The sequence below is a fragment of the Amblyraja radiata genome, chromosome 14, assembly GCF_010909765.2.
Source record: "Amblyraja radiata isolate CabotCenter1 chromosome 14, sAmbRad1.1.pri, whole genome shotgun sequence".
Classification (NCBI taxonomy): domain Eukaryota; kingdom Metazoa; phylum Chordata; class Chondrichthyes; order Rajiformes; family Rajidae; genus Amblyraja; species Amblyraja radiata.
In genome coordinates this window covers 47,968,886-47,983,454 of record NC_045969.1, presented here as the reverse complement: position 1 = coordinate 47,983,454, position 14,569 = coordinate 47,968,886, and the positions used below count along the sequence as shown (strand labels likewise).

The 14,569-nt window shown below is 46.1% G+C and overlaps 1 protein-coding gene across 1 annotated transcript in view; it reads left to right on the top strand.

Moving 5' to 3' along the window:
- The window catches only part of arhgap31 (Rho GTPase activating protein 31), a 114,323-nt gene that overhangs the window by 72,409 nt on the left and 27,345 nt on the right, over positions 1 to 14,569 (top strand). The window contains exons 4-7 of the mRNA XM_033032296.1: positions 1,638 to 1,720; positions 4,412 to 4,519; positions 10,127 to 10,272; positions 11,683 to 11,881. Of these exons, the coding sequence (XP_032888187.1) occupies positions 1,638 to 1,720; positions 4,412 to 4,519; positions 10,127 to 10,272; positions 11,683 to 11,881 (536 nt within the window). The remainder of the gene's footprint in view (positions 1 to 1,637; positions 1,721 to 4,411; positions 4,520 to 10,126; positions 10,273 to 11,682; positions 11,882 to 14,569) is intronic.

Below are 14,569 nucleotides of genomic sequence, written 5' to 3'. Positions count from 1 at the left end.
TAGAGGTGACGTTTCGGATCAGGTGTGAAGAAGGGTCTCGACCCAAAACATCACCGATTAATTTTCTCCAGAGATGCTGCCTGGCCCGTTGATTTACTCCAGCTTTTTGTGTCTACCTGAAGAATTATAACTGCAAAGTTATGACCCAAATGCTGGGAAGTGAGATTAGCTAGGAGAGCTCTTGTTCAACCCGCGGAGACACACTAAGCCAAATTACCTTGCTTTGTGCTGTATATTTTCTTTAAGTCTATGAATACACATAAATGTAAGCTTCATGAACTCTCAGACATACATTCATCTGTACAAATAAAGCGCATGTCCCCAGGCATGAGCACGTGCATGTATAGAAGTGCATCTCCAAAGGCATGAATGTATAGAATGAAATGTGATGCATGACTCAAATGTAATGCAAGAATGTATATATGAAGTGCATGTCCAAAGGCATGCGCACGTGCATGTATAGAAAGAGAGATGTGCTCACACACAAATATTTGCACTGTTAGAATTTTTCCAAACATACTCACAGTTCACGTAATGTTCACAAGTGCAAACTTAGAAGTAAGCGAAGGCCAATCAGCTACTGTGCTGCTGTGGTTGATTGATCTCTCCCTCAATTCTATCTATACATTCTAGCTCCATGTCCCCCTGATACACAGCCAAGACATGAAGCTTTGAGACTTCCATTTGGCTCAAGCTTCTGAAAGGGAGATGAGTGGATGATGAGTGGGGATGGCAGGGCAGGATCGCAGGGCCCCACTAGTTTTCCTCACCTTGCCCATCAGTAAACACATACCTGGATAAATGTACTTTTACTTTACCTTAGCGATGCAGCACAGAAACAGGCCCTTTGGCGCACACTAACACTATCCTACACACACTAGGGACAATTTACATTTATACCAAGGCAATTAACCTACAAACCAGTATGTCTTTGGTGGGAGGAAACCGATGATCTCAGAGAAAACCCACACGGTCACGGGAACAACGTACAAACTCCGTACAGACAGCACCCGTAGTCGGGATCGAACCCGGGTCTCCGGCGCTGCAAGCGCTGTAAGGCAGCAACTCTACCGCTGCGCCACCGTGCCACCCCTTGTTACACTTAAACATTATGCTTTATCCCTGTCACTGAGTAGCTTTGCAATTCAAAGAACTGGACCATGAATAAATATTTATCAAATGGCATCTATGTTTCTATGTTTCATTGTTGATTAAATCTTTTGCTTGATCGCTAGTGGTCTGGTTTGTAATTTTCATTATAATATTTTTTTTACTTTGCAATAACATGAAGTTCTGAAACCAAATGGAACTGGTTTAACAGCAATGATGATAGAACAAAGTTTGTATAAGAAGCAACTGCAGATGCTGGTTTACACCGAAGAGAGACACAAAATGCTGGAGCAACTCAGCGGGACAGGCATTGTCTCTGGAGGGAAGGAATAGGTGACGTTCCGGGTCGAGACCCTTCTGCAATGGATGTCGACAATCTCACAAAGGGACTGATTTACTGAGACAGACTAGTTGTGTGTTTTGATTAACATTCTTCATCTAACAAGCAGTTCCGTTTCACCACTGTAAATGGCCAGACTAGGGTTGTGCTGTTCCACTTCACCAAGTCCTGTTGTTTTCACCTTCAGGAGGCTGTTGCTGCTCAGTCTGAGGAGGAGCAGCTGGCGAGGATCCAAAATGTCATCAAAGAGCTACCTCCCCCACATTACAGGTAATAAAACCAGCCGACAGTCACACTCTGTAAATCACCGCGGGGCTCTGTGGGTGATCGGTCAAACCCAAGCCCAATGTGCTTTTTACTGCACTAAGAACTTTTCAGGCAACTAGCACGCAAGGAAACTCTCAACTAAAAAACGTCTGTGCGATGAAACAATCCCAATTGGAAGCACAGGAGAAAATGCAATAAAAAGTTGGAAAAATAATAATGACATCCTCTTCTCAAAATGCTTTTCCCACTTATTAGTGTCCTTTTGACCCCCGAATATCATGGAGCTTTGAAAGATTTGTCAATCGTGCATATTTTCTATGTTGGAACGTATGCTAAGGGAGGATTTTTCCAGCCCTCTTCTCAATGATGCATTGGACACTCAGGATTCGATATCAACAGGAGAGAGTTTGAACCATGGTTATATCTGGCTTTGTGCAGGAAGAAATTGCAAATGCTGATTTAAACGGAAGATAGAGACAAAATGCTGGAGTAACACAGGGGGGCAGGCAGCATCTCTGGAGAGAAGGAATGGGTTATATCTGGCTTTGTTCTGCTGAGGTCTTGCAGTGTTTGTGGTGTTACACTGGTAGCATCTGTGGCATTCATGATCAAGCGTTTAGCCTGACAGCCAGAGAGGGCTGGGTTGTTGATCAAAGACACGAGTTCGAATCCCATCGTGGCAACGGAGGAATATAGATATAGATAGATATAATTTATTTGCCACACAACCAGGGTTGGTGGAAATTTGGGTTGTCAGCAGCAGTACAATAATAAAGAACACACAATAAAACTGTAACACAAACATCCACCACAGCATTCATCACTGTGGTGGAAGGCACAAAAATTTGGCCAGTCCTCCTCCATTTCCCCCCCGTGTACAGGACCAGAGTCCAGTCTGAAGTAGCCTACTAGTAACAGCCTTCCCTTATTTTCTGCTTTCATATGGAGCTAGAGGAGGTGTAAACAGCAGCAGCAGAATTATTTCCAATAAAGCAGAGATTCGGATCTGAAATTGTTGGATTCAAATGTTGAGTCTGCAGCTCTGAAAATGAGTTGTTCCTCAAGTTTACATTGGTACCATGTTGGGTCAAAAGGCAGCGACTTCAGAGTGGGAGTCGGGCAGGAAAGTAATTTGGTGAGTAATAAGAAGCTGAGGCTCACACCGGTGGTCTGAATGGGAATGTGCTTTGTAGTGTTCACCCAAAGTACATTTGTTCTCCCCATTATCGAGAATCAAATTACCAACATTAATTCCTTGTGCTGCTTTGCTCCCACTCACTGTTGAATATAAATAGTCTGAAATTCTGAACTGGAAAAGCCATCGCACACTTACAGAGAGCATTGTTGTATAACGTTGAAATGTGGCATTCATGATCAAGCGTTTAGCCTGACAGCCAGAGAGGGCTGGGTTGTTGATCAAAGACACGAGTTCGAATCCCATCGTGGCAACGGAGGAATATAGATATAGATAGATATAATTTATTTGCCACACAACCAGGGTTGGTGGAAATTTGGGTTGTCAGCAGCAGTACAATAATAAAGAACACACAATAAAACTGTAACACAAACATCCACCACAGCATTCATCACTGTGGTGGAAGGCACAAAAATTTGGCCAGTCCTCCTCCATTTCCCCCCCGTGTACAGGACCAGAGTCCAGTCAGTCCAGGGTCGGCTCTTCCTCACCGGAGACCGCGGCTTTAGATTGTTGTAGGCCGCAGGCCGGCGATCGAGATTTAAAGTCCCCGCTGCAGCCAGAAGCACCGTAGCCTGCAGGGCCGGCGGTCGAAGCTCCCCTCCAGGGGTGATGGTAAGTCCATGCCGGCCCCGCGGTAGAAGTTGGCCGCGGTCCGGCAGTGATGGCCTCTTCTTCCCCCGGGTCCCCCACGAGGGATCCCGGGCTGTAGACACCGCACCAGCTGGAGCTCTGCAGACCGCGACTTCAGGCTGCCGGCTGCCCCGGGCCAGCGAAACGGAGCGCTCCCCTCCAGCGAGGGCTCACCCGCTCCACAACGAGAGTCCACGCTGCGCCCGCCGCTGAAGCCCCGGGCGTGTCTCCAGGAAAGGCCGCGTCGATCCTTGATGTTAGGCCACGGGGGAGGCGACCTGGAAAAAGTCGCCTCTCCATGGAGGAGGCGACCGAAGCGGTTTCCCCCTTACCCCCCCCACACCACCCCCCACACAAAACACACTGAGAAACATCAAAAACATACTTTAAAACATACTAAAACTGGAAAAACTGACGCGCTGCTGACATGGCTGCACACAGAGGAGCGCCCCCTACAGAATTACAGAAATATCAAGTTAAATAATCAAATAACTATGGAATTACTAAAGAAAAAAATTCGACTCTCAGTAAAGGTAACAATAAAAGTATCGGAATACCATAATACCACATTAAGGTCACAAATTGCCTTCAGAAAAATAAATCTGCTGTCTTTACTTCTGAGCTCCATGTGACTCCACATCCACCAATATCAGCAAACTCCATACTCTATGAATGAATGAAAATGTTGCACATAATATATGGGTTGCGGAGATTTTCTATTGATGTTTCCTGTATTTGTGGATCGGTTCATTCAGATATTTCATTACAACTTTTAGCATTTTAGTATTAATCAAACATCATCCTTTTTTCAATAAGATGCCGGTAAACTTGTTCATAAATTTCTCCCTGTCTTTTTCCTCCCACAGAACTTTGGAATACCTGAGCAAACATTTAACACAAATAGCCTCGTTTAGCAACAAGACAAACATGCACTCCAGGAACCTAGCCCTTGTATGGGCTCCCAATCTCCTGAGGTAGGCTACTAAAGTTAACTCATTCTTATTTACAAACATGTGTTTCGTTGTACAGGAGTGGCTACATAGTGGATGGAAATATCATTTTATACCAAGAGGCAACAGACTGATGATGCTGGGAATTTGGAGTAGAACCAGAAAACTCCAAAGGCATTCAGCACATCAGCTTGCAACTGTGGAGAGAGAAACATCCTTTGAGTGTGTAGGAAGGAACTGCAGGTGCTGGTTTAAACCAAAGATAGACACGGAAAGCTTGAGTAACTCAGAGGGTCAGCCAGCATCTCTAGAGAAAAAGAATAGGTGACGTTTCGGGTCGGGAAACTTCTTCCGACTGAGAGTTAGGAGAAAGAGAAATGAGAGATATAGACGATGATGTAGAGAGATATAGAAAAATGAATGAAAGATATGCAAAGAAGTAATGATGATCAAGGAAGTGGTCTATTGTTAGCTGTTGGCTAGGTGGAAACAAGTTAAACAGACAATGAAACTCACCAGGATGACAATGAAACTAGTGCAGCGACTAGGGTGGGGGACGGAGAGAGAGCGGATGCAAGGGTTACTTGGATTTAGGGAAATCAATATCCATACCGCTGGATTGTAAGCTGCCCAAGCGAAACACTCTTTGAGATTTTTTTAGATTTTTTTGACATTCTTTGATTCTTTGAATGATTATCAGTGTAGAAATAGTGGTTTAAGAGGCTCCTACTCTGTGAATTTGAACTTATCCTAACTTCTGCTGTCTAATTCGTAGCTCACACCAATACTTGTGCACCCATCGCCCCTGTCCTGCACTGGCTCTCTGACCTGCGCTCCCCAGAGTCAACATTTTCATTAATGTCTCCTCATATCTGTCCCTGGCTCAATTGAACAATTTCTCTAGCACTCCAACCCTTTATATCCCCATTTCATACACAATGATGGAAAAGCTTTCAGCTATCTAGGCCATAAACACTGAATTCCATCCTTTGAAACTTTTCTCTGCTCACTCCTTAACATTCCCTCATTGACCATTCTGTTTCTCCTGAGCTAACATATTATTATGTGGTTGAGTGTCAACAGATGTAAAAAAAAAGTGACATTTTGAATCAATCACCGTGCCAGTAGGTTAAGCCAAGGAGTTTGTGACATAACTAGTTGCCGTTTGTTGTTCAATAGTTCTGATTGCAGGACATTGTCTGCCCTGTCGATCTCCCCACCATATGGTCCCATCACTTTGTGGGAGGCCCTGTTACTGGAGTAACTCAGCAGGACAGGCAGCATCTCTGTATAGAAGGAATAGGTGACGTTTCAGGTCGAGACCCTTCTTCAGACTTCAGACTAATACACTTGATCCCAGCTGCCTATATCTGACCCATGCCTCCTTCCTTGTTGCTCAATTTCTCTCATCATCCAGGCTTCCTTACTCCCAGTTGCCTTGGCCCTCACTCTAACAGGAACATGCGTGCCCTGAACTCCGGTCATCCACACTTTTCAAAGCATCCCACTTTCCAGACGCATCTTTCCCTGCCAACAATCTACTCCAATCAACTTGAGCAAGTTTCTGTCCAATACCATCAAAGTTGGCCTTGTCTCAAGTTAGAATTTTAACTCGTGGGTCCTTCCCGTCATTATCCTTAACTATCGTAAAGCTAATAGAACTCTGGTCGCTGGTCACAAAAGACTCTGCCACTGACACTTCAGTCACTTGCCCTTCCCAATTTCCTAAAGGGCCTGTCCCACTGCGGCGACTTAATCCGCGAGTTTAGAAGAGTTTGCCCTCGACTTATACTCGCAGCATGGCCGACTCGAGGTCTTAGGAGGTCTTTGTAACTCTCCTTCATGCTCAAGAGTAGTCTCCGCGTACTCGAGGCCTCAGCTAGTTGCGGCGTATTTTTCAACATGTTGAAAAATGCCCGCTGGTAAAAAAAGGTCGCCATGGAAACAATCTATACTTTTTTTATTCGTAGGTTTAGTCGAAGTAGGTCGTAGTAGGTCAGCATGTTATCCGTAGGTAATCGAGGGTAGTCGAAGGTAATCGAAGGTAGTCGTAGATAGTCTTCAACATAGTCGAAGGGAGGTCGAAGGGAAGTCGAAGGAAATCGAAGAAGGTTGTCTTCACTCTCCACTATTCAGTGTCCAATTTTCCCGAAGCCAGTCGAAGCTAGTCTTCAACATAGTCGAAGGAGGTCGAAGGAGGTCTTCAACGTGACACTTTTTTCAAACTCTCCTAAACTCTTCTAAACTCACCAATTACGTCACCGCAGTGGGACAGCCCCTTAAGAGTAGATCAAGCTTTGCTGTCTCCCTTGTAGGGCCCTCTACATATTGCCCAAGGAAATGTTCCTGAACACATTTGGTAAACTCCAAACCTAGTAAGCTCTTGCCACTATTATACCTGCTCTGGAGTTTAGGAAGAGCAGCCCTACCTGCAAGATCCTAGCTGAAGCCTACTAGTAACAGCCTTCCCTTATTTTCTGCTTTCATATGCTCCTGCCCGGTGCCTCAGGTCAGCTGATCAGCTGCTCCTTGAGGTACCAAGGTCTAAGGTACTAGACTGATTGTCTACTATCAGTAAAATGATCCCTTTTAGGACCAGTTTTGAGTCTACACCCACATTGAGGAGTTCAAGGCATAGTTTGTCAAACTTCTCTGGAGTAAGCTCAGAGGGGATAGAGCCTTTTCTGTTGCTGCTCCAGCACTCTGGAACACCTTGCCGTTGCACATCGGACAGACCCCCTCACTGTCCATCTTCAAATCCTCCCTAAAAACTCAATTTTATTCTCTGGCTTTCGACACTGGCTGAGACATTGCTCCTGTTCTTAGTGCTTTTAATGTCTTTTAATTTTTACTGTTTTTTAGTCCATAGTTTTACGGTTTTTAATGGTTTGTAATAACTTTTTGTCCATGAGTTCTCATGTACAGCACTTTGTGGCAACTGCGGTTGTTTAAAGTGCTTTATAAATAAAGTTATTATTATTATTATTATATGGAGCTAGAGGAGGTGTAAACAGCAGCAGCAGAATTATTTCCAATAAAGCAGAGATTCAGATCTGAAATTGTTGGATTCAAATGTTGAGTCTGCAGCTCTGAAAATGAGTTGTTCCTCAAGTTTACATTGGTACCATGTTGGGTCAAAAGGCAGCGACTTCAGAGTGGGAGTCGGGCAGGAAAGTAATTTGGTGAGTAATAAGAAGCTGAGGCTCACACCGGTGGTCTGAATGGGAATGTGCTTTGTAGTGTTCACCCAAAGTACATTTGTTCTCCCCATTATCGAGAATCAAATTACCAACATTAATTCCTTGTGCTGCTTTGCTCCCACTCACTGTTGAATATAAATAGTCTGAAATTCTGAACTGGAAAAGCCATCGCACACTTACAGAGAGCATTGTTGTATAACGTTGAAATTTACCATTCATTAGTCCAAAGCAAACATGAAAAAGAGACCATTTCCAGCAGCCAAGCTCCCTACAGAAGTGTTTCACTGGCTTAAAAATCCAAACCTGTCCAAAGGGACTAATTCAAGTTCTTGTTGATTCTACATTTTAGAGTAAATGGTTAGGCCAGTGCTTTGACAATGTTTATAAACAGGAACAACTAACGTGTGGTCTGAAAATACACTAACTCAAATCTTCGCTGTCCCAGGACCCCACTCAGGCAGCGAGGGTCAGTAGCAAAACCTTGCATGTGGCTCGTCAAACACCACATGGGAAAATTTGATCCACACTCAATGAGCAGCAACAGCTGTGGTGAACAGAGAACCCACCCATCCAGGGGCCCAAGTGCTCTTCTGCCCTGCTGACTGCATTGTGTTGTATCACTCCACCTTCTTTAATCTTCATCGGTAATGCTAGAGGCTTCAACCAGGAACTTGCACACAGGGTGGTGGGTGTATGGAACGAGCTGCCAGAGGAGGTAGTTGAAGCGGGTACTATAACAGCACTTACATAGGCAGATACATGGATAGGAAAACTTTAGGAGGATTTGGGACTGGCTTAGATGGAGCATCTTGGTCGTCGTGGGCCAGTTGGGCCGCAGGGCATGTTTCCGTGCTGTTTCACTTTTGACTGCTCTACCTAGACACCAGAGGAAGTGGTTGAGGCAGTTACAATAACATTTAAAAGACATTTGCTTAGGTACCAGGACAGGAAAGATTCCGAGGATTAGGGTCAAACATGGGAGAAATGGAACTGGAAACTCAATTGGCATTGACGAGTTGGGTCGAATGGCCTTTTTCTATGCTGTGTGAATGTATAACTTCTATGACATGACCTCTGTTTTGCACAAACTCTTGCACCTTCAGGTGTGTCTCTGCTGGGCCTCTATTTAAGAAGGGATGCAAGGAAAATCCCATGAACTATAGACCAGTGAGCCTTGTATCTGTGGTAGGCAAGTTACTGGTGAATATTCTGAGGGATAAGATATATCTGCAGTTGGATAGACAGGATAGTCAGCCTGGTTTTGAATGTGGGAGATCATGTCTCACAAATTTGATTGAGTTTTTTAAAGAAATAACTGTAAAGGTTTATGAGGACAGAGCCATAGGCATTGTCTATATGGACCTGCCAGGCATTTGATAAGGTTCCACATGGTAGGCTGCTCTGGAAGGTTGGATCGCATGGGATCCAGGGAGAGCTAGCCAACTGTATGGAGAATTGACTTCATGAAGGAAGCAGAGGGTGACGGTGGAAGGTTGTTTTTCGGACTAGAGGCCTAGGACTAGTGGTGTGCGTAAGGGATCCATGCTGGGGCCTTTGCTGTTTGTAGCTTTGCTTGAGAATATTCAAGGCATGATTAGCAAGGTTGCAGTTGACACTAAAGTGGGTGGCATCGTAGATAGTGAAGATGGTTATCGAAAACTGCAGCAAGTGGGCTGAGGAATGGTTAATGGAGTTTAATACAGATAAGTGCGAGGTGTTGCATTTTGGGAAGTCTAACATGGGCAGGACATATAAAGTGAATGGCAGGGCTCTGGGGAGGGTTGGAGAGCATAGGGATCAAGTAGTGCAGGTACATAGTTCCTTGAAAGTGGCGTCTCAGGTAGGTAGGGTGGTCAAGAAGGCTTTCGGCACATTGACCTTCATCAGTCAAAGTTGTGCGGACAGAAGTTGGAATGTTATGTTGCGATTGTACAAGACATTCGTGAGGCCACATTTGGAATATTGTGTTCAGTTTTGGTCACCCGGCTATGGGAGAAATGGTGTTCAGCTGGAAAGGGTGTAGAGAAGATGTACGAGGATGTTGCCAGGAAGTGCAAATAGAGCATGAATTGTTATGGCTAATATTGCCTGAAAACACACGTCAAACATCTGTGCGCAAAAAGTCTCCTGCTGCACTATGCAACTTAAGCCATTGGAAAAGGTAGGGAAAGCATAGTAACACCTATATCCACACACCTGCGCATGTAAACTGCAGCAGGATATATCAGAGCATGGCCCAGATTCACTATCAATCAAACTAATCATTAAAAATAATCTTCTCTGGAAGTGTGAGAATCAGATCAGAAATGCAATTCCAAAACAGATTCAAATGAAGAAAAGTGAGAGCAGATTATTACTGGATTTATGTTCTTTCCAAAATGCATTAGAAACACCAACTCTTTAATCTGACCAACGGTGTATTTATTCACAGGTCAAAAGAAATAGAAAGCTCTGGATATAACAATGACGCTGCATTTCTGGAGGTGCGAGTTCAGTCCATTGTTATTGAGTTCATCCTGAATCACGTCAATCAGCTGTTCAACAGCAACGCCACACAGATCAAGCAAGTCGTTGAAGGTAGGACTGAAGCGGCAACAGTGAGGACTATAGTCTACACGCAGTCTCCGGCCCCGATCCCGGTCCCAGCTGCACCGTGTCTCAATGTGACGTCTGTTGTGATACTGGGCCTTTCAGCCCAAACCCATGCGGAACAAGTGTGTAGGAAGGAACTGACGATAGATACAAAATGCTGGAGTAACTCAGCATTTCCTGCGTGTATTTATGAAATACAGTGATTTCTGTTATATTGCAAAATATTCTAACTGGTTACAAGTGCCTTTGCGTAGGTAGGGTAAACCTGCTGCTTACCATGACTCATCAACCTTTAGGAATATGAGTGAGGGAGGGAGGGAATGGGGGGTTTGGAGTTGGGAGTGGAGGGTAGCGTGGGGTGGGAGTGGGTAGTTTTAGTGGGAAACACAGAATGCATAGGTTCTGTCATGTTTGAGAAGCAGAGAGGAATATGGTGAAGAGTCCGAGGATGAGGAGGGAGATCAGAGGTTGGTGAGGAATAGTGTGCGGAGAATGGAGAATGTGTGCCGAGCTACCGTTAGCTGTGGAGGGAGTGGACTGCTTGGAGAAGGGTTAGGTTTAGAGAATACGGTGGGGTGAGTCTTCACAATGGCACTCAGTGAGATTGAAGGCTGGTTCGGGTGAGGTGGGGCAGTGGCGTAAACCTGCTGGAAAAGATTCCATGCAACACATTCAGGACCTGGTCAGGAAAATGCTCTCAGTGGCACTAAAGTAGATCTCACCTGCCTCGCCTATTCTGCATGAGCGGTTCTGCCAGATGCAGGTCGCACATTTGCGAGGAGGTTTGGTCTTCTATAGTCCAACTGGGCATTATATCGCTCTGCATGACTGGATGTGTGGCACAGACAGATGGAAAGCATAGCTCTCTTTGAGAACCATGCAACAAGTACCCGACCACATATAGATCAGGCTTCTGTTTGAATTCCTTTGCACCCTCATGAGTCTTCACTGGTGTGCGGAATAATTCTTCGGTCTCTACGGGCGGCACGGTGGCACAGCGGCAGAGTTGCCGCCTTACAGCTCTTGCAGCGCCGGAAACCCGGGTTCGATCCCGACTACTGGTGCTGTCTGTACGGAGTTTGCACGTTCTCCCCGTGGCTTTTATCCAAAATCTTCGGTTTCCTCCCACACTCCAAAGACGTACGGGTATGTAGGTAAATTGGCTTGGTAAAATGTAAAAATTGTAAAAATTGTCCTTAGTGTGTGTAGGATAGTGTTAATATACGGGGATCGCTGGTTGGCACGGACCCAGTGGGCCGAAGGGCCTGTTTCTGTGCTGTATCTCTAAGCTAAACTACAGTTGCACTGGGTCCAGCTGAAGTGCAGGAATAGACAATAAGTAAAGTAGCATCTTGGTAACAATCAGCACACTGTTTGAAATAATTTACCCCACAGCACACAATCCTGTTGCTAAATGCAAGTCACTTCCGATTGTATCACCGTCCATGAAGCTTTTATCCCTGGAGGAGGCTCAGGCCAGGACCTTGAAACCAGACCATCCTGCGCGACTGGAGAAAATACACAGTGCTCCAATGAACACTGGCCCTGCTGCCGGGACTATTTATCACACCGTCATCGATCTGCCAGATCCCAGGTAAATATGCTTGTCAAATCCTAGTACTTTCATGTAGCATTCCAAATTCACAGCTGAAATATTACAGCAGTTCCCAGCTTTACGGGCAGCACAATGGCGCAGCTGGTAGTGCTGCTGCCTCACAGCACCGGAGAACCAGGTTCGATCCTGACTTTGGGTGCTCTCTGTATGGAGTTTGCACGTTCTCCCTGTAACCACATGGGTTTCTATCAGGTGTTCCGGATTCCTCCCACATCCCAAAGACGTGCGGGTTTGAAAGTTAATTGCCCTCTGCAAATTGCCCCTAGTGTGCAGGAAGTGGATGCAAAAGTGAGGTAACATAGAACTTAGTGTGAACGGGTGATCAATGGTCAGCATGAACTTAGGGGGCCAAAGATCCTGTTTCCATGCTGTATCTCTAAAACTAAAAACTAATATTAAAAACATCTGCTGGGCAGCCAATCTCTATCTATATCATGGCTAATATTAACGTTTTTCAGGTAAGTTTCAGTTACATTGATTTCCATTTATAATCTATTTACATCAGTTACTCCAGAAACCCCTCCTCCCCCCATGCCTTCCTCCCTCTCCCCCCTCCCCCACCCCTTCTCCCCCTCCCCACCCCTTCTCCCCATCCCCACCCCTTCTCCCCCTCCTTCTCCCCCTCCTTCTCACCCCCCCTCTCCCCCCCCCCTTCTCCCCCCCCTCCCCCTCCCCACCCCTCCCCATCCCTCTCACCCCTCCTCCCCCACCCTTCTCCCCCTCCCTCCCCTCCCCCCTCGCCCTCCCCCTCCCCACCCCTCCCTTCCCTCTCAACCCCCCTCCCCACCCCTTCTCCCCCTCCCCACCCCTTCTCCCCTCCTTCTCCCCCTCCTTCTCACCCCCCCTCTCCCCCACCCTTCTCCCCCCTCCACCCTTCTCCCCATCTCTCCCCTCCCCCTTCTCACCCCTCTCCCCATCCCTCTCACCCCCCTCCCCCACCCTTCTCCCCCTCCACCTCCCCACCCCCCCTCCCCATCCCACCCCTTCTCCCCATCCCTCCCATCCCCCCCCCTTCTCCCCCTCCACCTCCCCACCCCCCCTCCCCATCCCACCCCCGCTCCCCATCCCTCTCCCCCTCCCTCCCCCACCCTTCTCCCCCTCCCCCATCCCACCCCCAATCTTGCTGATCAGTAAGGACACATTCAACACATGGTCAAGGAGGCAGATTTTAAAGTCCCTGATGGAAGGGGAGGCAGAGTATTGAATGATTTGGTGAGGGGGAATCTTAGAGGTAAGGATCAATACAGATAAAGACACAATGATTATACGTGGAATAAAGAGATTGAAGGCCAGGATTAATAGATCCAGAAAGGAGTTTGGTGTTTGCGGAGATAGTGAGGGGAGGGGCTAAGGAGGATTACCGAAAGGGAATCAAACAGCAGGAAGCCAACTAGTTTCTGGGTTTGCATATCACCAGGTTAGCAAAGGGCTAAACTGTACCCCCTTCACATGGATGCATGTCAGAGAGCTAAAATCTTCTGCCACTAATTCTTGCTCGGGTAGCATCCGTGAACTTTTTAAGTGAATTAGGCAGATGGAAAGAGGGATAGAGAATGGTATGAGAGGGGCAGCAGACTCTGGATGATTCATGGTGAAAAGCACACAGCCCCTTGTACAACATTACACTCAATGAGTTCATGTAGCAGTCAACATTTAATTGTGTTGCCTAGTTACACTGGCAGTCGACCTGACCTTTCATCACCTGGAACCAGAAAAATAATTTTAAAAATCCGCATGTTCGTGCACGTCAAGAGGTAAAAATAGAAGCAATTGTTGTTTGACAGCACTTGACGTACCAACAGCTGAGTTGCAATTAAAGTGAGTGCTTGGTGTAGTTGATTGACTGAGATCCACATCCAGCAACTCCCCAGTGAGAGTCGCTCCCTGTTTTATACCGACGCACATAGCAAAGACTCTGGTTTAATCGTGCACCCACCTTGCTTCCCACAACCACAACAACACTACCCTCCCCACCAGCACCCCCCTCAACCCACAGCTAATCAGAGTGGACTGATTTCAGCGTAGCTCCCAGGAGAAGATTTGCAATTAGCCTCTGCACCCCTGGGGCAAGGAGGGGGGAAAAATAATTAAACACTGCTCCCATTTCTAACAACACACTTGCTTTTGGTGAGTCAGAGGATTAGCTGTGTTACAACAATATTGACGTCAGCAGGACCGATGATGTAGAGTCATATTTAGTCACTATTGAGTTGAGTTGAGTTATTTTGAGTTGAGTTGGTAAAAATGAAGCTGACATAGGGAAATGATGTGAAACCTATCTTCCAAGTGGGTAGCGAACTGGGCTCATACTGGAAACTAAACTGGGAGTTGGGCTGAAGTGTTGCTGCCATTGTGGCAATACTGTACTTTGATAATAGCATCAATGGTGGGTTGTGTCTACTGGAAATAGTCCTGAAGAATGATGGAATTAGCGTCATCATGGAGAATAGGCTTCAGGATCAATTGTTCCAGGAAATGGTGCTGGGATTGAGTGTAGACAAAAGTGCTGGAGAAACTCAGTGGGTGCAGCAACATCTATGGAGCGAAGGAAATAGGCAACGTTTTGGGCTGAAACCCTTCTTCAGACACAGGCACTGGGATTGAGTGCCTGGGTCGGGATGGTATAGGGAAATGGAATCATTGTCAGTACAATGATTCCCAGGAATC